This window comes from Phalangium opilio, unplaced genomic scaffold (genome assembly GCF_054372755.1).
Source record: "Phalangium opilio isolate 3A_F unplaced genomic scaffold, DU_Popi_V2 ptg000025l_1, whole genome shotgun sequence".
NCBI lineage: Eukaryota > Metazoa > Arthropoda > Arachnida > Opiliones > Phalangiidae > Phalangium > Phalangium opilio.
In genome coordinates, this window is record NW_028324156.1 from 185,518 (window position 1) to 205,255 (window position 19,738).

Sequence of the window (19,738 nt, forward strand, 5' to 3'; positions counted from 1 at the left end):
CAAGTATTCGTGTGTTCGGTTTTTGCAGTCTTTGAATACTTGAAAATCTTTTAGACTCTTACGGAAAAATAGGCTTATATTGTTAGGGATTATTATGTTTGGTTAAAAAATTGAGTTTTCTGTTGTTAGTATTGGCATACTTATACCGAATATGAAAGTTATCGTCTTATGATCTTACGAATTCATATTTTTTATTGTCAAACAAAGAAATCAAAATGAAATAGCGGGAAATGATGATGAAATAAAAAATCGATATTCAAAAAATGCTTAGACCTAAAATGAAGTTAGAAAAATATAATAATAGGTTTAAATTAGATTAAAAATAGGTGAAATTAAGTTGAAAATGTCCCCGCAATTGAAAAAAGGAGCAAATTTTATCGTATATAAACCCGGGTCACCGAGCCTAAGTCATCAATATCGCGCAGTCTTCCTCCAGTGTGAAGCAATGGGTATTTCTACTTATATAGCAGTCGGCCTTTTATTAGTAGTTAGTTTTATAAGTCCTCTTCAGTCGGCGGTACTTAGTAATGATAGTGTAGAGTTGAGTTTCCCCGATGTCTCCAATTCTTCGAGCTTCGTAAAGGAATCGTTAGCCAACGATACGAGTTCCTTGGATACGGTTATTGAGAACATCCACATCCACAAAGGCGATGGTTCCAGGTACTTGGTAGTGATGGGTGATGGGTCTGTTTCGAAGCTAGACAACTTCAGAGGGGAAAGTAATCACCATGGAAACCAAGATGATCATGAGCATCATGATAGCCACGAACCCCACGGTCATGAGCCTCACGACAGAGAACATCCGCCACATCGTTTCCATTCGCATCATGGATCCTTCCTCGCTGAATCTGATAACGGAACCAGCAATGTCTCAAATCTAGAATTAGACGACTTCAGGGAAGAACACAATCACAATGATCATCATAATGACCACGAACATCACGGTCACGATCATCACAACCATGAAGATCACGAACATCATGACCATTCACACCATGGCTCGTCTTTCCTCGCTGATTCTGAAAACGAAACCAGCAATACCTCATCTTTGGAATTGGATAGCTTCAGAGACAGTTCTAAGGGTCACGGTGGTCATAATGGAAACCATCATGAAGATCACCACGATCACTCACACCACGATCACTCACACCATGGATCGTCATTCCTCGCTGATTCTGAAAACGAAACCAGCAATACCTCATCTTTGGAGTTGGATAGCTTCAGAGACAGTTCTAAGGGTCACGGTGGTCACAATGGAAACCATCATGAAGATCACCACGACCACTCACACCATGGATCGTCCTTCCTCGCTGATTCTGAAAACGGAACCAGTAATACCTCATCTTTGGAATTGGATAGCTTCAGAGACAGTTCTAAAGGTCACAGTGGAAACCATCATGAAAAAAACGGCCACGGTAAGGATCATTCCAACCATGGATCTTCTTTCTTGTCTATGGAAATGACTACTGATGTGTTGTCGGAGGGTGTCGTTCCTAAAACTTTGCCACCTACTTTAAATCCCATTTCATTTCCACTTATTCACAACATGGATACAATAGATCTCAACAATGCCGGATCTCGACTTGGACATTCCTTTAACAGTTCTGGGAACTCAACAGGTGAAACGTCTGTCGAAAAACCTATTGGAAACTTTTGGGGCTTCACCAATACCTTCAAGAAATTTCATCCCTGGATGAACTGGTTCGTCGGAGTACCGGGAAGTACGGATGCGAGCGTCGATCTTTCCAACCAAGACTACCCAACTGAATTACCGAGCGAAATGAAATCTTTGGCCGAACTTAATGAAGAAGTACGGGATATGCGTAGTTTCTTCAATCTCAACCAACCCACATTCTTGGCCAATATCAGCGAAGGCAACGATTCCGTTGTAGAAGGAGATGGTCGTGACATGCGCAGCTTCTTCAATCTCAATCAGCCTACTTTCGTGGCCAACATCAGTGACGATAACGGATCCGTTGTTGAAGGAGATGGACGGGACATGCGCAGCTTCTTCAATCTAAATCAACCCACTTTCTTGGCCAACGTCAGTGACGACAACGTTTCTGTTGTTGAAGGGGATGGACGGGACATGCGCAGCTTCTTCAATCTAAATCAACCCACTTTCTTGGCCAACGTCAGTGACGACAACGTTTCTGTTGTTGAAGGGGATGGACGGGACATGCGCAGCTTCTTCAATCTAAATCAACCCACTTTCTTGGCCAACGTCAGTGACGACAACGTTTCTGTTGTTGAAGGGGATGGACGGGACATGCGCAGCTTCTTCAATCTAAATCAGCCCACCTTCCTGGTCAATGTCATTGATGGCAACGATTCCGTTGTTGAAGGAGATGGTCGTGACATGCGCAGCTTCTTCAATCTCAATCAGCCCACGTTCCTGGCCAATGTCAGTGACGGCAACGATTCCGTTGTGGAAGGAGATGCTCGGGACATGCGAAGCTTCTTCAATCTAAATCAGCCCACCTTCCTGGTCAATGTCAGTGGTGGGAACGATTCCCTTGTTGAAGGAGATGGACGGGACATGCGAAGCTTCTTCAATCTCAATCAGCCCACGTTCCTGGCCAATATCAGTGATGGCAACGATTCCGTTGTTGAAGGAGATGGTCGTGATATGCGTAGCCTCTTCAATCTAAATCAGCCCACGTTTTTGGTCAACGACACTGCCGATCACTTAATATTCATGGACCTATCTGGCGATCACGTGCACAACGAGAGTTGCGATGTGGAACTGGATGCCTTAAATGATACAATCCTCGTCGATACAACTCATGGTAATATGAAACCCCCTTCAAAAAATAACTCCGCATATCCCTAACCCATCATGTCTCTACCTTTTAGAAGGACGTAGTCTAAGCAACTTCTTCGACTCTTCTGTCAATTCGTCGATAAAAGCTGAAGGTCGTAGTCTTGACGAGTTTAACTCGAGCTTCCTAGATATGTCGCCTGGTACTTCTACCGCAAACATAATGTACATGACTTACACTATTAATATCTATTTCTTGCAGAATCGTCCAACATTTCCGACACACTTTTTGATTCCATGGTTATCGAGCTTGATTCATCGGAATTCAGAAAATTCAGGCAACTTGACATCAACAATACTGAGGACAACCCTATCGACAGCGAAGAGAGTGTAAGCAATGCCTCAACGATCGAAGCTCGCAGTAGTGTCAAAGAACCTAGCTCTCTAGACGAACTTTTGGGGCGCACTGTCGATAAAGACCTTCTCATGGATTTCCTGAACAACTTTCCTGCTAAAAAGCCTCTTAAATTTGATGACCTCATTAACAAGTTACCAACTCACAAGCCTAAGGTCAAGCTCGATGTCCCCAAGAAAGTCTTGGATAAGATAAAGATAGTTGACGACCTCAAGGACGACTTGGAAAAGTTGAAACCGATTAAGAAGCCTACTTTCAAGCCAAGCACTTCAACCTCCAAGCCCACTACTATGGAACCAACTTCTACGACGCCTGAGCCTACTACAACCGAAAAGCCTACCACGACCATGGAACCAACAACTACAACAAAGCCGACTACAACGCCGAAGCCCACAACTACGACTAAAAGGCCGACCACGACAGGGAAACCCACGACTACCACCACAACTTACAAGCCCACGACGACATACAAACCATATCCTCATGGACCTCGTAAACCTCATCCCGTGCCCTACTTGCCAGAAGGACCCCATTATACCTACGATGAAGGCAATTACCATCGAGAAGAACCTGGAATGAGACCTCCCGTCTTTGCTCACCCACATGAAGACCATTACACTCCTGAAGGGGAAAAGTCTTACGTCGTTCCTGTTGATGTCTATGGTCATGAATATTCTGGAATGTCACCTCCTGTCTTTGCTCGTCCACATGAAGACCAGTATAGTCCTGAAGGGGAAACTTCGTACGTCGTACCTGTAGATGTATATGGCCATGAATCTTCTGGAATGTCACCGCCTGTTTACTCTCATGATAGTGAACAAACTGGTAAAAATTCTTAACTAAATCTAACTGTAGTAGTTTCTAACGCGCTCTTTTATAGCATCGTACCACTGTCCATTGAACAAGGCTGGTTATCCCTGCCCACAATGGTTGCTGGAGAAGGATCCTCATTGCGACACTCACGAAGATTGCTTGGCGGCCTACCCTATGTCGCTGTGCTGTCCCATAAATTGCAGGAAGAGATGTGTTGGCAACACTTATCCCTATCTTCAGAAGCATCGTGGATATTAAGCCTGGCAAAGAATTCTGCGCGATATTTTTTATTTGCATACAATTATGCCGTTTTATTGTTTAAAAGTTTAATAGTTCAAAGTTACATAGTTCACAAGTTTAGGAGTTTTACTATAATAATGGGCCATTGTTCACTTAATTTAATTTTAATTCCATGGTTCATCTCCTGTGTTCAGTTTTGAAATGAAAAGAGAAACAAATAAAATATTTTAAACAATAATAATTTTCGAGCTTATTTGATTAACCAAATTTACTACGTGTCTGCAGATTTCAACTCTTGAAGCCTAACAATCGATAATACCATAAGTTAATGATTAATTAGTTAATTATTCACTTATGATAATACCAATAGTAATCTTGGTGTTAAAAGTTTTCATGACGAGTAATATTTAAAAACACCGCCTATCAAATGTGGAAAGGTTGAAAGCTTTATAGTTGATTTAACCTTATGTGCTTAAAGTTAGTTTAATTTAAGGTTGACTAAAATAGTTTGAATGAATTTAAAATGTACAACTAATTTACATTAAATACTGCATATTTCAGTAGGAATGAAATGTCACCATGTCATGAACAAATGGTTATTGTTAATTTGTAATAAATAGTCACATCGCCGCGGCCGCCGCGCTTTCAAATCTCGCGCGAAATTGCATTCAACCATAGCACACTCGATCACGCATTTGAGTTGGCTGTTATTCTTTGATTTCCCGGTTTTGAAGGGTTTTCCCGCCATTTTTGTAAAGTAAGCCATCACGAGTAGAGCCGCTGTCATAACGACATGACTTCCATAAATGTAAGTTTATTTTGAAAACAATTAACTGTAAATTAAGAAATTAAATTCTTTAAATCCTTTAGGAGGATCCGAGCTTGGAAAGACATTTTAAAGGCCATCGTGACAATGTTCTTAGTGTTGACTTTAACCCTAACATGAAGCAGCTTGGTAATTAATTACGTTTATCTTATATCAAATTTAAATGTCTTCATATCTTTAAACAACAAATTTAATTAATTTTTCAGCTTCGGGAAGCGCTGACAGTTCAGTCATGGTATGGCACTTTAAACAAAGTTTAAGGGCGTATCGTTTTCTTGCCCATAAGGATGCCGTTAATTGCGTTGCCTTTAGTCCATCGGGAACACTCCTAGCTTCAGCTTCTAGGGATAGAACTGTTAGACTTTGGGCCCCTAACATGTAAGCCTAACGCTAAGCCTAACTACACTTGAAATTTATTGAAAAATCCATTGTAGGAAGGGGGAATCAACTGTATTTAAGGGTCATACGGGAGCAGTACGTTCCGTTGATTTCTCACCCGATGGTAACAACATTGTCACTGCTTCTGACGATAAATCTGTCAAATTATGGACCACAAATCGACAAAGATTCGTTTCATCTATGGCTGAACACGTAAATTGGGTCAGATGCGCTAAATTTGCATCAGATGGTCGATTAATAGTAACGGGAAGTGATGATAAAACAATTAAAATATGGGATATTACATCCAAAAATACGGTTCATACTTTTCCTGAACAAATCGGGTAATTAATTTTTTTATTGTCATGGTAATTAAGTTCATTAACTGTTTTATTAATTAATTAATTAATAGGAGTGTTAAATCAGTGGCTTTCCATCCAAGTGGAACTTGTATCGCTGCCGCTATTGATGATATTATAAGAGTTTGGGATATAAGAGTTAAAAAACTGCTTCAACATTATCAAGGTTAGTTTATAGTCATTTTTAACATAATTAAAGTTTATTAAGATCTCTAATTTAATTTAATTTAATTGTATTTAATTAGTTCACAAAGGAACTGTAAATGGAATTTCATTCCATAATTCTGGAAAATATTTATTAACCTGTTCTAACGATTGCAACTTGAAAATTTTGGATCTTTTAGAAGGAAGGCCTTTATACACTTTATTAGGACACAATGTAAGATGTTTAAATATTCTCTTAATTACGATTAATTAATTAATAATTAGTCTCTAATTAGGTTAGTTTAATAATAATAAATGAATTTAATTTTTTATTTTAAAGACTGCCGTTAATGCAGTTGCTCTTTCACCAAATGGAGAATATTTTGCTTCCGGAGGAGCTGATAAACAGGTGGATTAACTATTAATTGTTTTTTTTTCTTAATTACTTATTATAATTAAATTTAATTTAGGTCATGGTCTGGAAAACTAATTTTGAAAGTGAACATTCTTCTGATCGTAAAGTTGCTAAACCTGATGTTTCTATTATGGATTCAAATTATCCCAGCAAATACAGAGAAGTAAATAAAATTAATTAATTAATGCTTTTAGAAATTAATTAATTAATTAATTTAAATATTTATTAATGCTATTATTAGGTTGATGCCAATGTAACCTTAAAAAACATGAGTATAACTCAACCCGAGGTCACTGAAGTTGACCATAATCAAAATAGCTTCCAATTGGTGATTAGATTGATTAATTAATTATTAACTAATGAAGATTTATTTATTAATTAATTGAATTACTTCCGCAATATTAAGCCTACTATGGGAAATGCAAAAACTCCGACTAAAGCGCAATCACCAAATATTGAAAATATCCCTCCATCTTCGGCAGCTTCTAACACAGATCCAGCGATTTTACAAACTTTGGAACATATTGTATCGCAATTGGATCTTTTAACTCACGTATGTTTAATTAAATTCATCATCTTAATTTAATTAAATTAATTTGAATTTTTTAAATGTTTCAGAGCATCAGCATTATGGAAAAACGTTTGGTTATTGTGGAAGATGCTTTGAACGTTCAAGGAAATTACGAAAAGTGAAAAATATTATATTTCCAATGTATTTTTATTTTTATTTTTATGTATATTCTAATTTTCTTCGTTTTTGTTGTTCACTTGTGTTCATGGAAATTTGAATACCCTTTATAATATTTTAAATTTAACCTAGAATTAATTAGTTTCATTTCGTTCAGTTCCTTTTGCAATTTCAAATTTTTATTTTAAAGTAGCATTGTTGTTTCATTCCAAAAGTCATATAATATTGTTTTTCAAGTTCATAATATAAAATTCGTGTGTGATAAGAAACAATTGTAAACTTGTAAAGTAATAAATAAATATCTTTTATCAAAAACGTTTTAGATAAAACCAAAGGATAAAACTAATTAATCTTTCCAGATATGACAAAGTTTTTTTTTTTATTCAATTTAAAGAGGTTACTACCTCAGAGGTGGTGTTTTTTTTTAGAGAAAACTGTTTATTTAATACTAGTTCTACATTAGTTTATCGTTTTAACCTCCCTGAAGTAAGTAGTAAGCTTATCTCTCTCTTTTTTACATAGTTCATCCATAATTTTATTTATTTATTCACCTCTTTATCCTTAATGAGGTTAATTTACAAGCATTTTCGTGTTTCCTGTGTTTTATTTCGATTTTATCATGGATAAAACGTGTTTCTGGGTTAATTTTAATACAATTACATCCTTTTTTGGGTTTAACATTTGGTTAAAATATTAATTTTTGACATAAATTTCGTGTTTAATTATATTTTAATAGTATGATAAGAAAGTTACAATTTTCTTATGTTTTTAGGTTAATTTTCACGTAATTTTATCAGTTTTAGGGTTTTCAAATTCTAAATTAGGCTTAACGTATATTTTTAAGCCTTGCACGTGAGTTTGACCTTTTCAATTTTGGCGCCAAATATCCGGGGTCACGACGTTAAACTCAACTTTGGTTGAACTGTCACACGATAGATGGCGCAAGCAACTCGAATTTTTACCGAAATATTTGAGTTTTTTGACGTCTGCTCCATTTTTGGCGCCATAACGCAGTGTAATTCGGTCCGTAATCGACTTCAAACGTGGTTACAGTCGCGAATCACCTTGAAAATTAATAACAATAATACAATTCTAAGTAAAATATAAATGCGCGTTTCGTTAATTAGGCCTAACCAAATTCGAGAACAATGAAGGATTTCTTCAAAAGGTATTATTATATTTCTTTGTCCATCTTAAAAACGCGATATCTGGGGATAATGACGCTTGGCATCCACATTGGCTTCAAAATGGGCGTGTATCTTTTAAAGTTTTTTTTTTATAATGCATTGCCCCTCCTGCTGAGTGCTCTCTGCCTTTTGTTACAATATGCAAATGAGTTAAAGCGTAGGAGAGTTTGAAAAATCACCAGCCCGATTTTCGAGGTTAAATTCCTAGAAATATACACGGTTCGAAGCATTTTTTTTATGTAATTTTAAGGCTTAACTTGTACTAGACTAGGTTCCTAGCCTACCAAAAGAAGGGAGCGGGAGATACAAGTTATATTTATCTTTAGTCGAAAGTGTGCGTGCGTTTGCAACATTATTTACTACGAAAACTAACACTAAACACTTGTTTTTTATCGTGATTCACCTAATTTCCGAGTAGGATAAATGAACTAGAATATTTTTTGCCTAGCCTAACCACTCAAAAATGATAAACTATTATGCTAAATACGATTTCCGTTTTTATGTTGTTTCCCGCGCATCCGGTTGTTGTTGAATAATTAGTTATGCGTACTCCTGTTACTAATAATATTGTCATACAGATTAGATAATGTTTTACCCGACAAAACTTGATAGATACGATCGTCGGATTTATTGAGAAATTTATTCCAAACCCTCTCCAAATATTTCGCAAATCATGTTGGCGGTAAGATTAAAGATAAATATATAGTCAAGGTTTGGAAAACTCTTCCTACACTCACTTAGATATTCCGCGAAATGATGACGTAATAGTCAACATATTGAAGGAGCTTTCCTTAGTCGATAAAAAAAATAATAATACCACAAAATTGGTAAAAAAAAGAGAAGAGATTTCTCATCTTTTGGATATTTTTTGACATGATTTGGAGCAAGTTTAGCAATTTTAGTTCAAGGTAGAGCAGTAACACTAAGAGGAAGGAGGTTCTAACGTTACTTCCGCTATCTAGAGCCAAGAAAAACCATGAAAGCTTCAAGATAGATTCTAGGAATTGTTGTAGAGCCCGTTTAGTTCATTCCCACCCTCAACTTTGTCTTTGATTTTAACGCGATGAGAAAAACCATAGCCAAGAAGAAAAAAAATAAAATCCCGCGTAAGCAACCAACCAACCAACCCAAAGTGTTCGTCCTAATTATAAGTTCTGACATAAGTTTTTAAGATGTGTTCCTACCATAAGTATGACTGTATCTATACTTCGTAATGCTACTGAGAGACTTACAGCTCGAGTTAGTTCTAGCAGAACGACAAGAGAATAGAGAGACACCTCCCAAGTCGTTGTTCTAGTAGCCATATTGGGTGGTCTCAGCTTCATTCCCGCTTTAAACCCACCAATATGGCGGTGTAATTTATGTCACGAGACTCAGCTCCTCCTCCAACTGAAAGCTCTCTATTGACTACACTCGGTTAGTTTTGTAGGCCTTTGACAGCGCCTCACTGCAGGCGTCGCTTTACCTCGAATCTATGACCTACCTCATTCACTTCATGACAAGCTCCAGTTTCTAAGTTACCAGTGACAAACTTATGGTGAACATATCTTATGAACTTATGGTTCTAAGAGTAAAAAAAACCAGAATTTCTGTCTTGGCAAGTCGGCGCCACGTGAATCCAACATTTGTTTACATCCACTGACTTTTCTCAGTAAGTTTTTCCCGCGCTCCCGTGTTGTGTTTGCTAAAGGCTTGAAATACCCTCTGGTACCACTCGTACCAATCCTAAACTACAACTCCGTACCGTCCATATGAAACCAATGAACAGCGGGGTAAACTTTGATTGATTTCTAGGCTTGAAATGAAAATTTCAACTTTAAAATTGTACCAGGCTTAAAGCCCAGCGTATATTTAGTATTTATTCGGATACCCGCCTTTATCTTTAGTATAACTTCGTGATGAATTTCAGGTACGCGAAGTTTTGTAGAGGCACCATCTTATAATCTAGTAATAGAACTTAATACAGTAAAAGGTGGGGGATGCCATTTTCCTATTCTGAAGTTTATCACGAACTTCTTGAGAACTTAGTTTTACTAAGTAAATACATCAAGTTATCACGCGATGCGCTGCTAAATTTGGTCTAAACGATTCTACATTATGATCTTGTAGTGGAGTGGTTAGCACCACGTTAAGGAGGACCATGCTTAAACCCTTTTGAGACGCTGATTCTTTTTTGGGAGTGGTCCTTTTAATAAAATGACGCCAAAAGATTTATTTCGTATCCCCATTCCGAAATTCTTAGAAATTTTTCTTTCTCTGTCGACGGAACGTATTTTCTTAGTTGTAAAAGTAAATAGATGACTATCTTACGATTTTTATCAACTTTAGATTATACTATAGGTTAAAGTAGGATAGAGTACGATTTAGAATGTACTTATAGAAACGTTATCTTCGGTATAAACTCCGCTTTCGTTTGAATCCAATTTTATTTGAATTTTGTGAATGTATGTATGTAACACACCCTTGATTAGATAAAAATATTTCCGAGGAAAAAAGGGACGACCGGATATTAATCCCATCATGCATTTCTATGAGTAATATTAGCGGGGAGGTTAATGTTATAGGTTATGAAAGGTCATTTCATTTTGATAATTTAATTGTATTTTTAAAAAGCTAAATCGTTCGGATGGGAAAATATTATACGCCATTCCCCTTCCCTAATTCCGGGAAAATAGCCCGCAGCTTTCGCCTTTTTTAGCAGGATATGTATGGTTCTTCATCCACCCACCCTTGAGTATAGCATACCATACCATCCCGGATCCTCACCAAACTTTTTAGCGTCTCTTTTAACAAGTTCAACTTTTCTCTTGACTATTAAAAGGATATTTTCGGTAGTTATCAGCCTTCAATAGTGCTATAAAGTTACGTTGGTTCATAATATAAGCTTAACCATCTTATAAATCCACTCTAGTCTAAGCGTAAAGTTTCTTTCATCTAAAATGTAGTTCGGGGAGGATGGGGGAGAAGTGGGTTGCTATATTTTAACCATTAGCGAAGTACTTTTTTTAGTTTTTCGCTATCCCGCTTTTATCCTAACAGTGAGTGACCTTTTCTTTAAAAAAAATAGGCCTAACACACTCTTCAATATGACTTTGCATTGTTTCGACGTCAATTTCTGCCATAATATGAAAGTTAGGCCCGAATAGAATTGAGTTCGTTAAATTATTTACAGAGAATTAGGCTTAGCGATTTCTTATGCGCCGGAAATAGCGCGCCAAAAAGAAATTGAAAGCGCGCGCTTTTCGCCCTTCGCGTTTGCACGTGCGTGTCGTAAAAAATATTTCCCGCCTTGTTTTTTTCTTTTTTTTTTCTCGCGCTATATATTTTACGCCCACAGAAGGTTTGTGTATAAACTCGGCTAAGCCTAACGTTTAAAAAAATGTACCCATGCCGCGTGCTTAGGGGACTCTATTTTTAAACATTCTCTCAACATCTCAAACTATGTTCTAGACTGGAGTTTAATGTATAAGATGTTATATCCTGTACCATAGAAGGGACTTTTTAGAGCATCCCTCTAAATTTACGTTTTCGTAGAATTCCAAAAGGCTTAGAAAACATTTTAGGTTCCCTAGACAACGATAGAAAACGTTTATTTTCGTCGACTATATAAATTGGATATAAGGAAAATATTAGGTTTCTTTTAGTTCCAGGTATTTCTTTTTTAAAAAAAATCCGTTTTCTTATCTCCGGTCCGGATTCTGGCATGGAGAATCTGGGAGGACTTACTCCCAGGGAGAATAGCCTTTTTTTTTTCTGAGCGTATCCGAATTCCCAACCTCTTCTTTTTGGGTATAATTTGACCTCTGAACTCTAAATACACCCACACACGCGCCTCTTAAAGGTAAGAAAGAACATTCTCTTCCAAACCGGATCTTGTAAGTCGTAACTTTGCCTGCCAAGATTGAAGAGAACCCCCTTTAAAAGCTAAAACTTGATACAAAAAAAAACACTTAGGAATAGGCCTATTTTAAGCCTAATAAAACACAAAAATTAGGCTTAATACATCAATAAATTTAGGACTAAAATATCCCTTCGTTTAAACTTAACATATAATAACGTTAAGCCTAATATAGCTCTAATTTACTATCACGCGCTTTAATTATAAATGAATAAAAATAAAAAATACGCAACTTCGGCTTCGCGCCGTTTCTGCTGTCACGTGTTTCGTTTCGTCAGTCACTTAATTCTTGGCTTTAAAAACAATGAGTGAAACGCGACGTCACTCTCTCGCTAGCTATTGGTCGGTGAAGAGCACGTGACTCAGTCGTTCACCCACTAGCACGTTCTTCTAGACGCACTCGGTTTCTGCCAGTTTCTGGCTTCATTTTCGAGCGAGAAGGCCGTCGAAATGGGGGGATTAATCTGTCGGTCGCTTTGAAAAAAATATATCATTGAAGCCGCGTTAAGCCTCGGTCGCGTAGAGTTCACGGGCTTCGAGAATAGTTTGTTTTAAAGCAACAAGTGGATAATACTTTTACGTATCGGAATTTTTTGAACGTGTTTTTAAACGGTAAGGGTTTTTATTTACGTTTATGTTATGGGATATATATGAAGTATTTGTGAATGTTGTTATATTATTTTACGGGGTTAAAACTTGAGATAGAAGTCATCGGGTAAAATTGACTTCGGTGATTCGATTTTTTCTCGGGGGTCGTTAGGCCTTTGGCGGAAATGCGTAGCGCATGCTCCTACCAGTAAATCGCCCATCCCCTTTTTGATTCGCGCGTAGAAAATACGATGCGGTATTTTTCGCCGTGACCGTGATTTCTATTCCTATGTAGTTCTAGGTAGATCATTTTTAAAAAGAATTAATCCAATTGAAGAACGTAAAGAACTTAAGCCTAGTTCTTAAAAAACCTAATGATTTTAGGCTACTAGGACGTACTAGGATAAGTGATTATAAGCCCTTAACTCGTAATATTTATCTTAATTTTGAAAGTTAAAAGCCTGTGATTAAAATAAACCAGAATTAAGTGAAACTTGTAATTTAATTTGGCCATGATTTCAGTTAATTAAGCATTTAAAATACATTGGAATTATATTTACGCGTAATAAGTTGCCACTCTTTGATATTTAAATACTTGATACTTGATAGTATATTAATTAGTTACTTAAACGCGAAACTTGAATAGGCCTGTTTTGCTTAATTTTAGATGAAAATGCCTTCATTGGATTATTTGGACGAGAAAGGTGAAACATGCATAACCGGGGCGTCATTGGTCGAACAAATCCGTTCGGACTCGCGTAAACCGCCGGTATTATTAGTGGACTGCCGTTCCGCGGTGGACTTCCGGCGGCATCGTTTGAGCGGCTCCATTAACGTCAGCTTGCCCGCTTCGCACCTGATGCTGAGGCGACTGGCCAATGGCAAATTACAAATAGCCAGCTTGATACGCGACGATGCTTGCCGTCACAAATTCCAAACTGAATGGAAAACGCACACTGTTGTTATTTATGACGCTGATTCCCAGGATTTGGGCTCGCGAATAGATCAAAGCGTTCTACTCACCCTGTACAGGCGATTGGAACAAGATGGCTGCCGTGTTCTGTGTTTACAAGGTAAGAAAATTATTCTTTTTATCTTTCATTCTTTAAGATTTAAGACCTAATTCCCGCCATTATCCTTCAATTGCGCCTTGTTTTATTTATATCCCGCCTTTTTAAGCCTAAATTGCGCCTTTTACATAGATTTCCCGCCTTTTTTGTGTAATTTCCCAAAATTTTCGATTAGCATAACTTGATAATATTGACAAGCTTTCTACCGTAATCTTATCTCGCAATTTATTCGCCGGTAACGAACGGTTGGCGATTTTGTATAAAACTGCGTCGCATTTACTCCTGAACGTTTAAGAATCGCCTAATGTCTCAATAATATGCAAATTAGTTTAGTGATTGGTGCCAAAGTGTCTTTATATCGGCGTGGGTATTTATTTCTCTTTTAAAAAAATGTGGGACTCTTACTAAATTCAAAATATCGATTTATCGCTGTTGTAATAAGAAGTAGGGAAGCGATATCGCGAGGGTAACCATCTAAGAAGAATTACGGGGGAGCGCGCGCGCTTCTGTTGGCTTGGCTGCGCGTTCTACCTAATCGCGAGTGGTGACTAGCCCCTCGATACTGTCAAAGAAAGTGAAAAAAAAGTTCCCTATCGCGTGGGAATTACGCGTAGGTTTAAGAAAACCCCGTATCTACGTTTGCAGACGTTTCTTAATTATAAAATTCTCTAAGATACTGAAATGGAAGTTTCGTAAATTTTGACAAGTGTTAGGGGTCCTTTGGGAATAACGTTATGTTGCCGTTAACAGGGTTCATACAAACCTGGAAAAATCCGGGAATTAAATAGTTGACAAAAACCTCAGGGAAATTTCGAATTTTTAGTAAAATTCAGGGAAATAAGGGAAATTTGCGTCAAACAGGGGCCGAGTAATTAAGCAAAATGTTCATAAACATACCCCCCTCCATAGGATTAACATTACACTATACTTTGGAGGCTCATAACTCTGGTTCTACTAGAGATACGGGGATGTCCTTTGATTATGTAATAGTCATATTTGCCCCCCCCTCCTTCGTTAGCATTTGCTATATAGGATACTCCATATACGGGAAAAACCTGGAAAACTCAGGGAAGTATATGGGGGAAAAACCTGGAAAACTCAGGGAAGTATATGGGGGAAAAACCTGGAAATCTCAGGGAAATTTGTTTTCCAAAAGCTGTATTTGAACCCCGGTTAATCTCTTGCGCCATCATCCATCCCCACATTCCACGTTGTTGTTTCTTCTTACTATTTCAAAACTATAGTGTGGTACTGAGAGGGTAGGGACTATACGGGGATGTAACGCCAATATTGGCCTAATTTATACCAACTAATAAATAAATAAATAAAATGTTGTCGCTAAAATTGAGGTGTAAGAGATATAACTGTGTCACCAGAAATTTCGTTGTAGTAGACGACTATTTAGTTAAGCCTAAATTTTAACCCCTTGAATTATAATATACTACAATTATTTTCAATATTAAACTAGTGTTTTAAAGAAATAATTAGCAAACTTAATTAACGCGTGCGAAAGAAAGTTCGAGATTTATTAGGTATTCTTATGTCATTTTATAAAAACAGGTGTTTTTGCTTTTAATTTTTTTTTTAGTTTAATGTTAGGTCCATAACAATCGAGATAAAATACCTTCTAATCTTAGTTTGCACTGCAGTTTAAACTGTTTTACGTGCAATAGTATGGTTGGTTTTGATGTAAAGTTCGGTTGTATCTTTAAGCCTAATAGAGATAGAGAAAGAAAGAAGAAAAAAAACTTAAATTTTCTTAATGAGCGTCTTAAGATAGAGACAGAGAGCTAAGGCAAATTGAAGAAGTTGTGAGATTGCCCTTCGTGACGGAAACAGGAATTTGAAAGTTCCCACGAAATCTTTCTTAATTGTCGGGAATATTTTTTCTTCATTTCTTTTTTTATTTTAATAAAAAAATACGATCGAAATGCCTTCAGGCCCAGTTGGGCTAAAAGACCGACAATCTTTGGTATAGACCATTTCGGAAATTACATATAGGGAGCTAACAACTGGCTAAGGGGAAGAGATAGTCTGACGTCACTCAGCCCCTCTCTGGTTGGCATTTTTTGCGCGTAGAATACTGTTTCCAACCGTTAGGGTGGGGATGAAACTCCAGTAAGAGATAGAAGGGTGTGACGTTTCAGGGTCAGAACTGTTAGCTTCCTGAGGCGCCATTATGGGTATTCTCCCTCCCTCCCTCCCTCTCTCTCCCTCTCTCTCTCGCCTCAAGAAGCCCCGCTAAAGGCAGTGCCAGTTGGCTAACCTCCCTCGGCGTGTAGCGAACTAGGGCTCCTTCTGGCGTTGCTTATTGGCGCCAGGTAGAATACCCCTATGGCGGCCTCTCCCCTGTGTGTTGGTTTCTCTGTTTGTAATTTCCGTAATGGTCTATAGTATTTATTTAATAGTTAAATGAATATCTTTGTAACTTGTCCTTACAAATGTTTTTAATGAAAGCCTTAGGCTTTCTATTGAAGGCAAGGGGTAGGACATCGGCCAAAAATTCCGTACACTTACCCTGAAATCACTTTGAAAATCCTAAAAACTTGAAATCCCGTACACAAACTACCTCTATATGTCCGACCCCTCGATTGGAGGGAGTTATTGCCGTCCCCCTACAGTGTTGCCAGGTAGTTGATGAGTCAAGAGATTGCAAAGAGTTACTCGTAGAAGGCCCTGACAACACTTGCGTAGATCTGAAGTTTTAAACCTAGATATGGGAGGGGGATGAATTTTTCGTAGCCCCTTTAGTGAAAACTATACTTTCTTTGGTATTACTTTAAACATTACGTATTCATACACTTTTCCCCTCTAAGTTCGCTCTTAAACTCCTTTCGCTGCTTTCTTGAAAGAGAGGGAGAGAGAAAGAGGAAAAAAAATTTAACTTCGAATCAACGAAGCTTGTCGCGGTTTTCTACAAAGGAAGTCTATCATCCTGTCTAGAAGTGAACTTCGACAAATGGCCCACTTCCTATCATTCTTCTCTCTTTTTCTCTTTTCTCTCTCTCTCTCCTCTCTCTCTCTCGGTTTTATAATTGTTATCATCCGGAATAATTTGAAAGGGCACGTGATGACGTGAAAGTGTCAAGTCAGTGCTATTATCCCGACTAACTGCGTCGTCGTTTGGAACCTTATATTCCTGTGGTTTATGTCTTATAAATGGGACAGGAAAATTGAGTGAAAACTTTGTCGATACAAAATTATATAATCATGCACGAGAAACGGGATTGTAGGGGTTGTTAGGTATTTCAAGGTCATTATAAATTTAATTTCAAATTATTGTTTAGTTTCTGCTGGGCGCGCGCCTGAGGTGTTAAGCTCACTTTCAAAAATTATACACTATATTTTTGAGAGTCCGCTTTGTAATTACAAAGTCCATGTAGTTTCAGGAATAAATACAGCTAATTGGAATCGTTGCGTAACCATATCCTTCCGTGTTAATTTTTATGCGGGTTTTGTAGGCTGGGGTTGAGAACTTGCTATCCGTCACGTGTTATTATAATTCGATTAAGACGTTAGACGTCTTTAGAACTGTGATTTTATTTATATATACCAAGAAGCGATATCTAGTTTATTAGGGAGGTATAAGATGCCTCAGTATTCGCGCGCCATAGTCCCAGTCCCTCTTTCAAAATACAAAGGGGGACGTAAAAGGAGACCCCGGGATATTTCGCTGCCTCTCCTCAGTCGGAAAATATGACTGTAATTTTCGTCATTCGCGTCGCCGCGCTGACGTCAGTTTTCAAGAACCAATGAGATGCTGGGTATAATTTAGAGGGGGATTAACTCCGGACCTACGTACATTTGGACTGGAGATAAAGCTAGATTATAAATGTGGCGCGAATTGACACCTTCTCCCTAGTAAACTAGATATTGCTTCTTGTTTATACTTGATAACAGCACCGTGAGGTTTTGTGCGCGCGAGATTTAATATTCTCGAGGTAAAATACGTTATACTTAAATATTATTCGTAGCTCTTCCCGCAAAATCGGCCTAGGTATGTTGAGAAAAAAATCGCTAGCTATGCACTATGATTCCAATTTAGCTGTATGCATTCCTGGTTGCTTTTAAAATGAAAGATTCAGTTGACAATTTTCGCTCACCCACGTGCTCCAATTTCTGTCGAATTTACTCTCCCTCGTAATGTAGTAAAGAATGATGACGTTTAGGAGCGAGGGGGGGGGAAACGCGTCTATTTTTAGACTTTTTTTTGCGCCTCTCTCGTAAATACCAATTTTAGGAAGTTCCCTTCCCTTCCTTACGTCAAGTTACTTGTAAAGCGAATTTCGCCTCGTTAGGCTAGGCTACATCTAAAATTGTTTTGTACCTGAAAATAGTACGCGGCTAGGGTCGGGGAAAAGCGGCCTTAAACGTCGTGCCTAACTTAATTTGTTATTGCCAAGGAATGCCGGTGACAATAGTTATTGCTAAGGTGCCTTAAGTTCGTCGGTATCTCGGTCCCCAACTCCGTCCCAATAGAGAGATTGCAGATGGGATAGTAGTACGTCACACCCTCCCAAGTCTTACCACAGCGTGGGAAATAAGGCGGTGGCACAGGGCAAATGACCAGTTTAAAAAGTAGATCGGAGGGGGGTCAGTGGTCCACGGGACCACTAAGAAAATTCAAGGGTAACCAGAGTTTAGACATTAACTCAACTATTTTAATTATCCACTTCTTGAGTTTAGCAGACGACGTGCCCTGGTTAATCGTCATGGACCAGTTTATTTATTCCAGTCCAGGGCGGTCGCTGGCCCAATGTCCAGTTTTAAAAAAATCCTTATTTAATTTCCCACCCTGGTCTTACCGCTGTTCTGGTAGCCATATTGGGTGGGTGGTCTCGGCTTCATTCCTGCTTTAAAACCCACCAATATGGCGGCGTAAATTATGTCACGAGACTACTCAGCTCCTCCTCCAACTGAAAACTCTCTGTAGATAATGTTCACTTAATGCTGGGCATAGAGAAATTTCCCTCAACCAATATTTCTTAACTTTAACTTTAACTGCAACGCCAGTATTTTGTTATTATAATTAGATCAAACCATGTCCTGCATCTCGGGTTGGGAACTGAATGGTTAATTACTGAATCTAACGCAATACTACAAGCTTTTCAGTCTGTTGTAGGCACTCGTAGGTGATCGCAACACTTGCCAGCATGCGCTATCTGTATCAAATTACTGTTCAGATGATAGTAAAAACCTCTTTTATCGGCATTTACTTGGAATTTTCATTGGGAATTCTTGGTAGTAAACGGGGCTCTTCGCAACGAAGACAATATCCTTGCGGAAATGAAAGCGTTTCCCCCCCTTCCCCCCAACACACTCTTCCATCAATTTCCTTTCCACGTTTTGGTGAACGAGACAGTCACATACCTGTCGCCCTGCTTTGTAACCCCACTCTAGTATAGTATAGTTGTAGTTCACATATATACCTGGTTTCTGCCTAAGTTGACGCTATTAGCGAAGGTATTTTGTCCCCTTTTGTAAATCGAATAACAAATCTCGAAGTCGTACTGTAGTAGCCTGGGTGGGAATGGTTAGGGAGAATTGGCGCCAAAAACGGTCTCGTGCCTTCACTTGTGTGCGTACCTTTTTTATTGAATGAGTTATGACGACATCGTAGGAAATTGCTAACTCATTCACGTGGTTTTTGTCTTATGGGGGCCTACGTATTTATTCTTAGTGTGTTACTACGCGCTAAAAATAAGTTTGTACCTTAATCTAAATGTGATTACATTTAGAATAGCTTTAGAACTAATTATCTCGAGTGTACTCGGCGTACTCGCGTCTTTTTGAAGGCTCGCTCTATAACAGGGTTCATACAAACCTGAAAAATTGGGAAAACCTGGAAAAGATCAAGGCAATAAATAGTTGACAAAAACCTCAGGGAAAATTCGGGGAAATTTAGAATTTTTAGTAAAATTCAGGGAAATCAGGGAAATTTGTGTCAAACAGGGGC

The 19,738-nt window shown here is 38.1% G+C and overlaps 3 protein-coding genes across 5 annotated transcripts in view; all 3 read left to right on the forward strand.

Annotated features, from left to right (window-relative positions):
* The first annotated feature begins 445 nt into the window (after window positions 1–445).
* On the forward strand, window positions 446–4,470 carry LOC149691564 (uncharacterized). Its single transcript, XM_089869423.1, has 5 exons — window positions 446–1,415; window positions 1,560–2,789; window positions 2,857–2,964; window positions 3,024–4,001; window positions 4,057–4,470. Exons 1-5 carry the CDS (start codon window positions 446–448, stop codon window positions 4,245–4,247), a joined length of 3,477 nt encoding a protein of 1,158 aa, XP_089725549.1. The 3' UTR covers window positions 4,248–4,470.
* Window positions 4,471–4,897: 427 nt separating this feature from the next.
* On the forward strand, window positions 4,898–7,354 carry LOC149691565 (uncharacterized). Its single transcript, XM_089868886.1, has 11 exons — window positions 4,898–5,037; window positions 5,100–5,184; window positions 5,262–5,433; window positions 5,490–5,777; window positions 5,846–5,958; window positions 6,038–6,171; window positions 6,277–6,345; window positions 6,407–6,514; window positions 6,593–6,679; window positions 6,758–6,904; window positions 6,970–7,354. The coding sequence occupies exons 1-11, from the start codon at window positions 5,023–5,025 to the stop codon at window positions 7,042–7,044; spliced, it is 1,293 nt and encodes a 430-aa protein (XP_089725012.1). The 5' UTR covers window positions 4,898–5,022; the 3' UTR covers window positions 7,045–7,354.
* Window positions 7,355–8,034: 680 nt separating this feature from the next.
* LOC149691566 (dual specificity protein phosphatase 6-like) overlaps window positions 8,035–19,738 on the forward strand; it is a 30,130-nt gene continuing 18,426 nt past the window's right edge. For 2 of the 3 annotated variants that reach the window (XM_089868911.1, XM_089868913.1), the window contains exons 1-2: window positions 12,534–12,736; window positions 13,380–13,785. In XM_089868911.1, the coding sequence (XP_089725037.1) occupies window positions 13,380–13,785 (406 nt within the window). In that variant the 5' untranslated portion in view covers window positions 12,534–12,736. Of the gene's footprint in view, window positions 8,208–12,533; window positions 12,737–13,379; window positions 13,786–19,738 lie in introns of those variants that run through there. The other variant, XM_089868912.1, reaches the window with a different exon arrangement.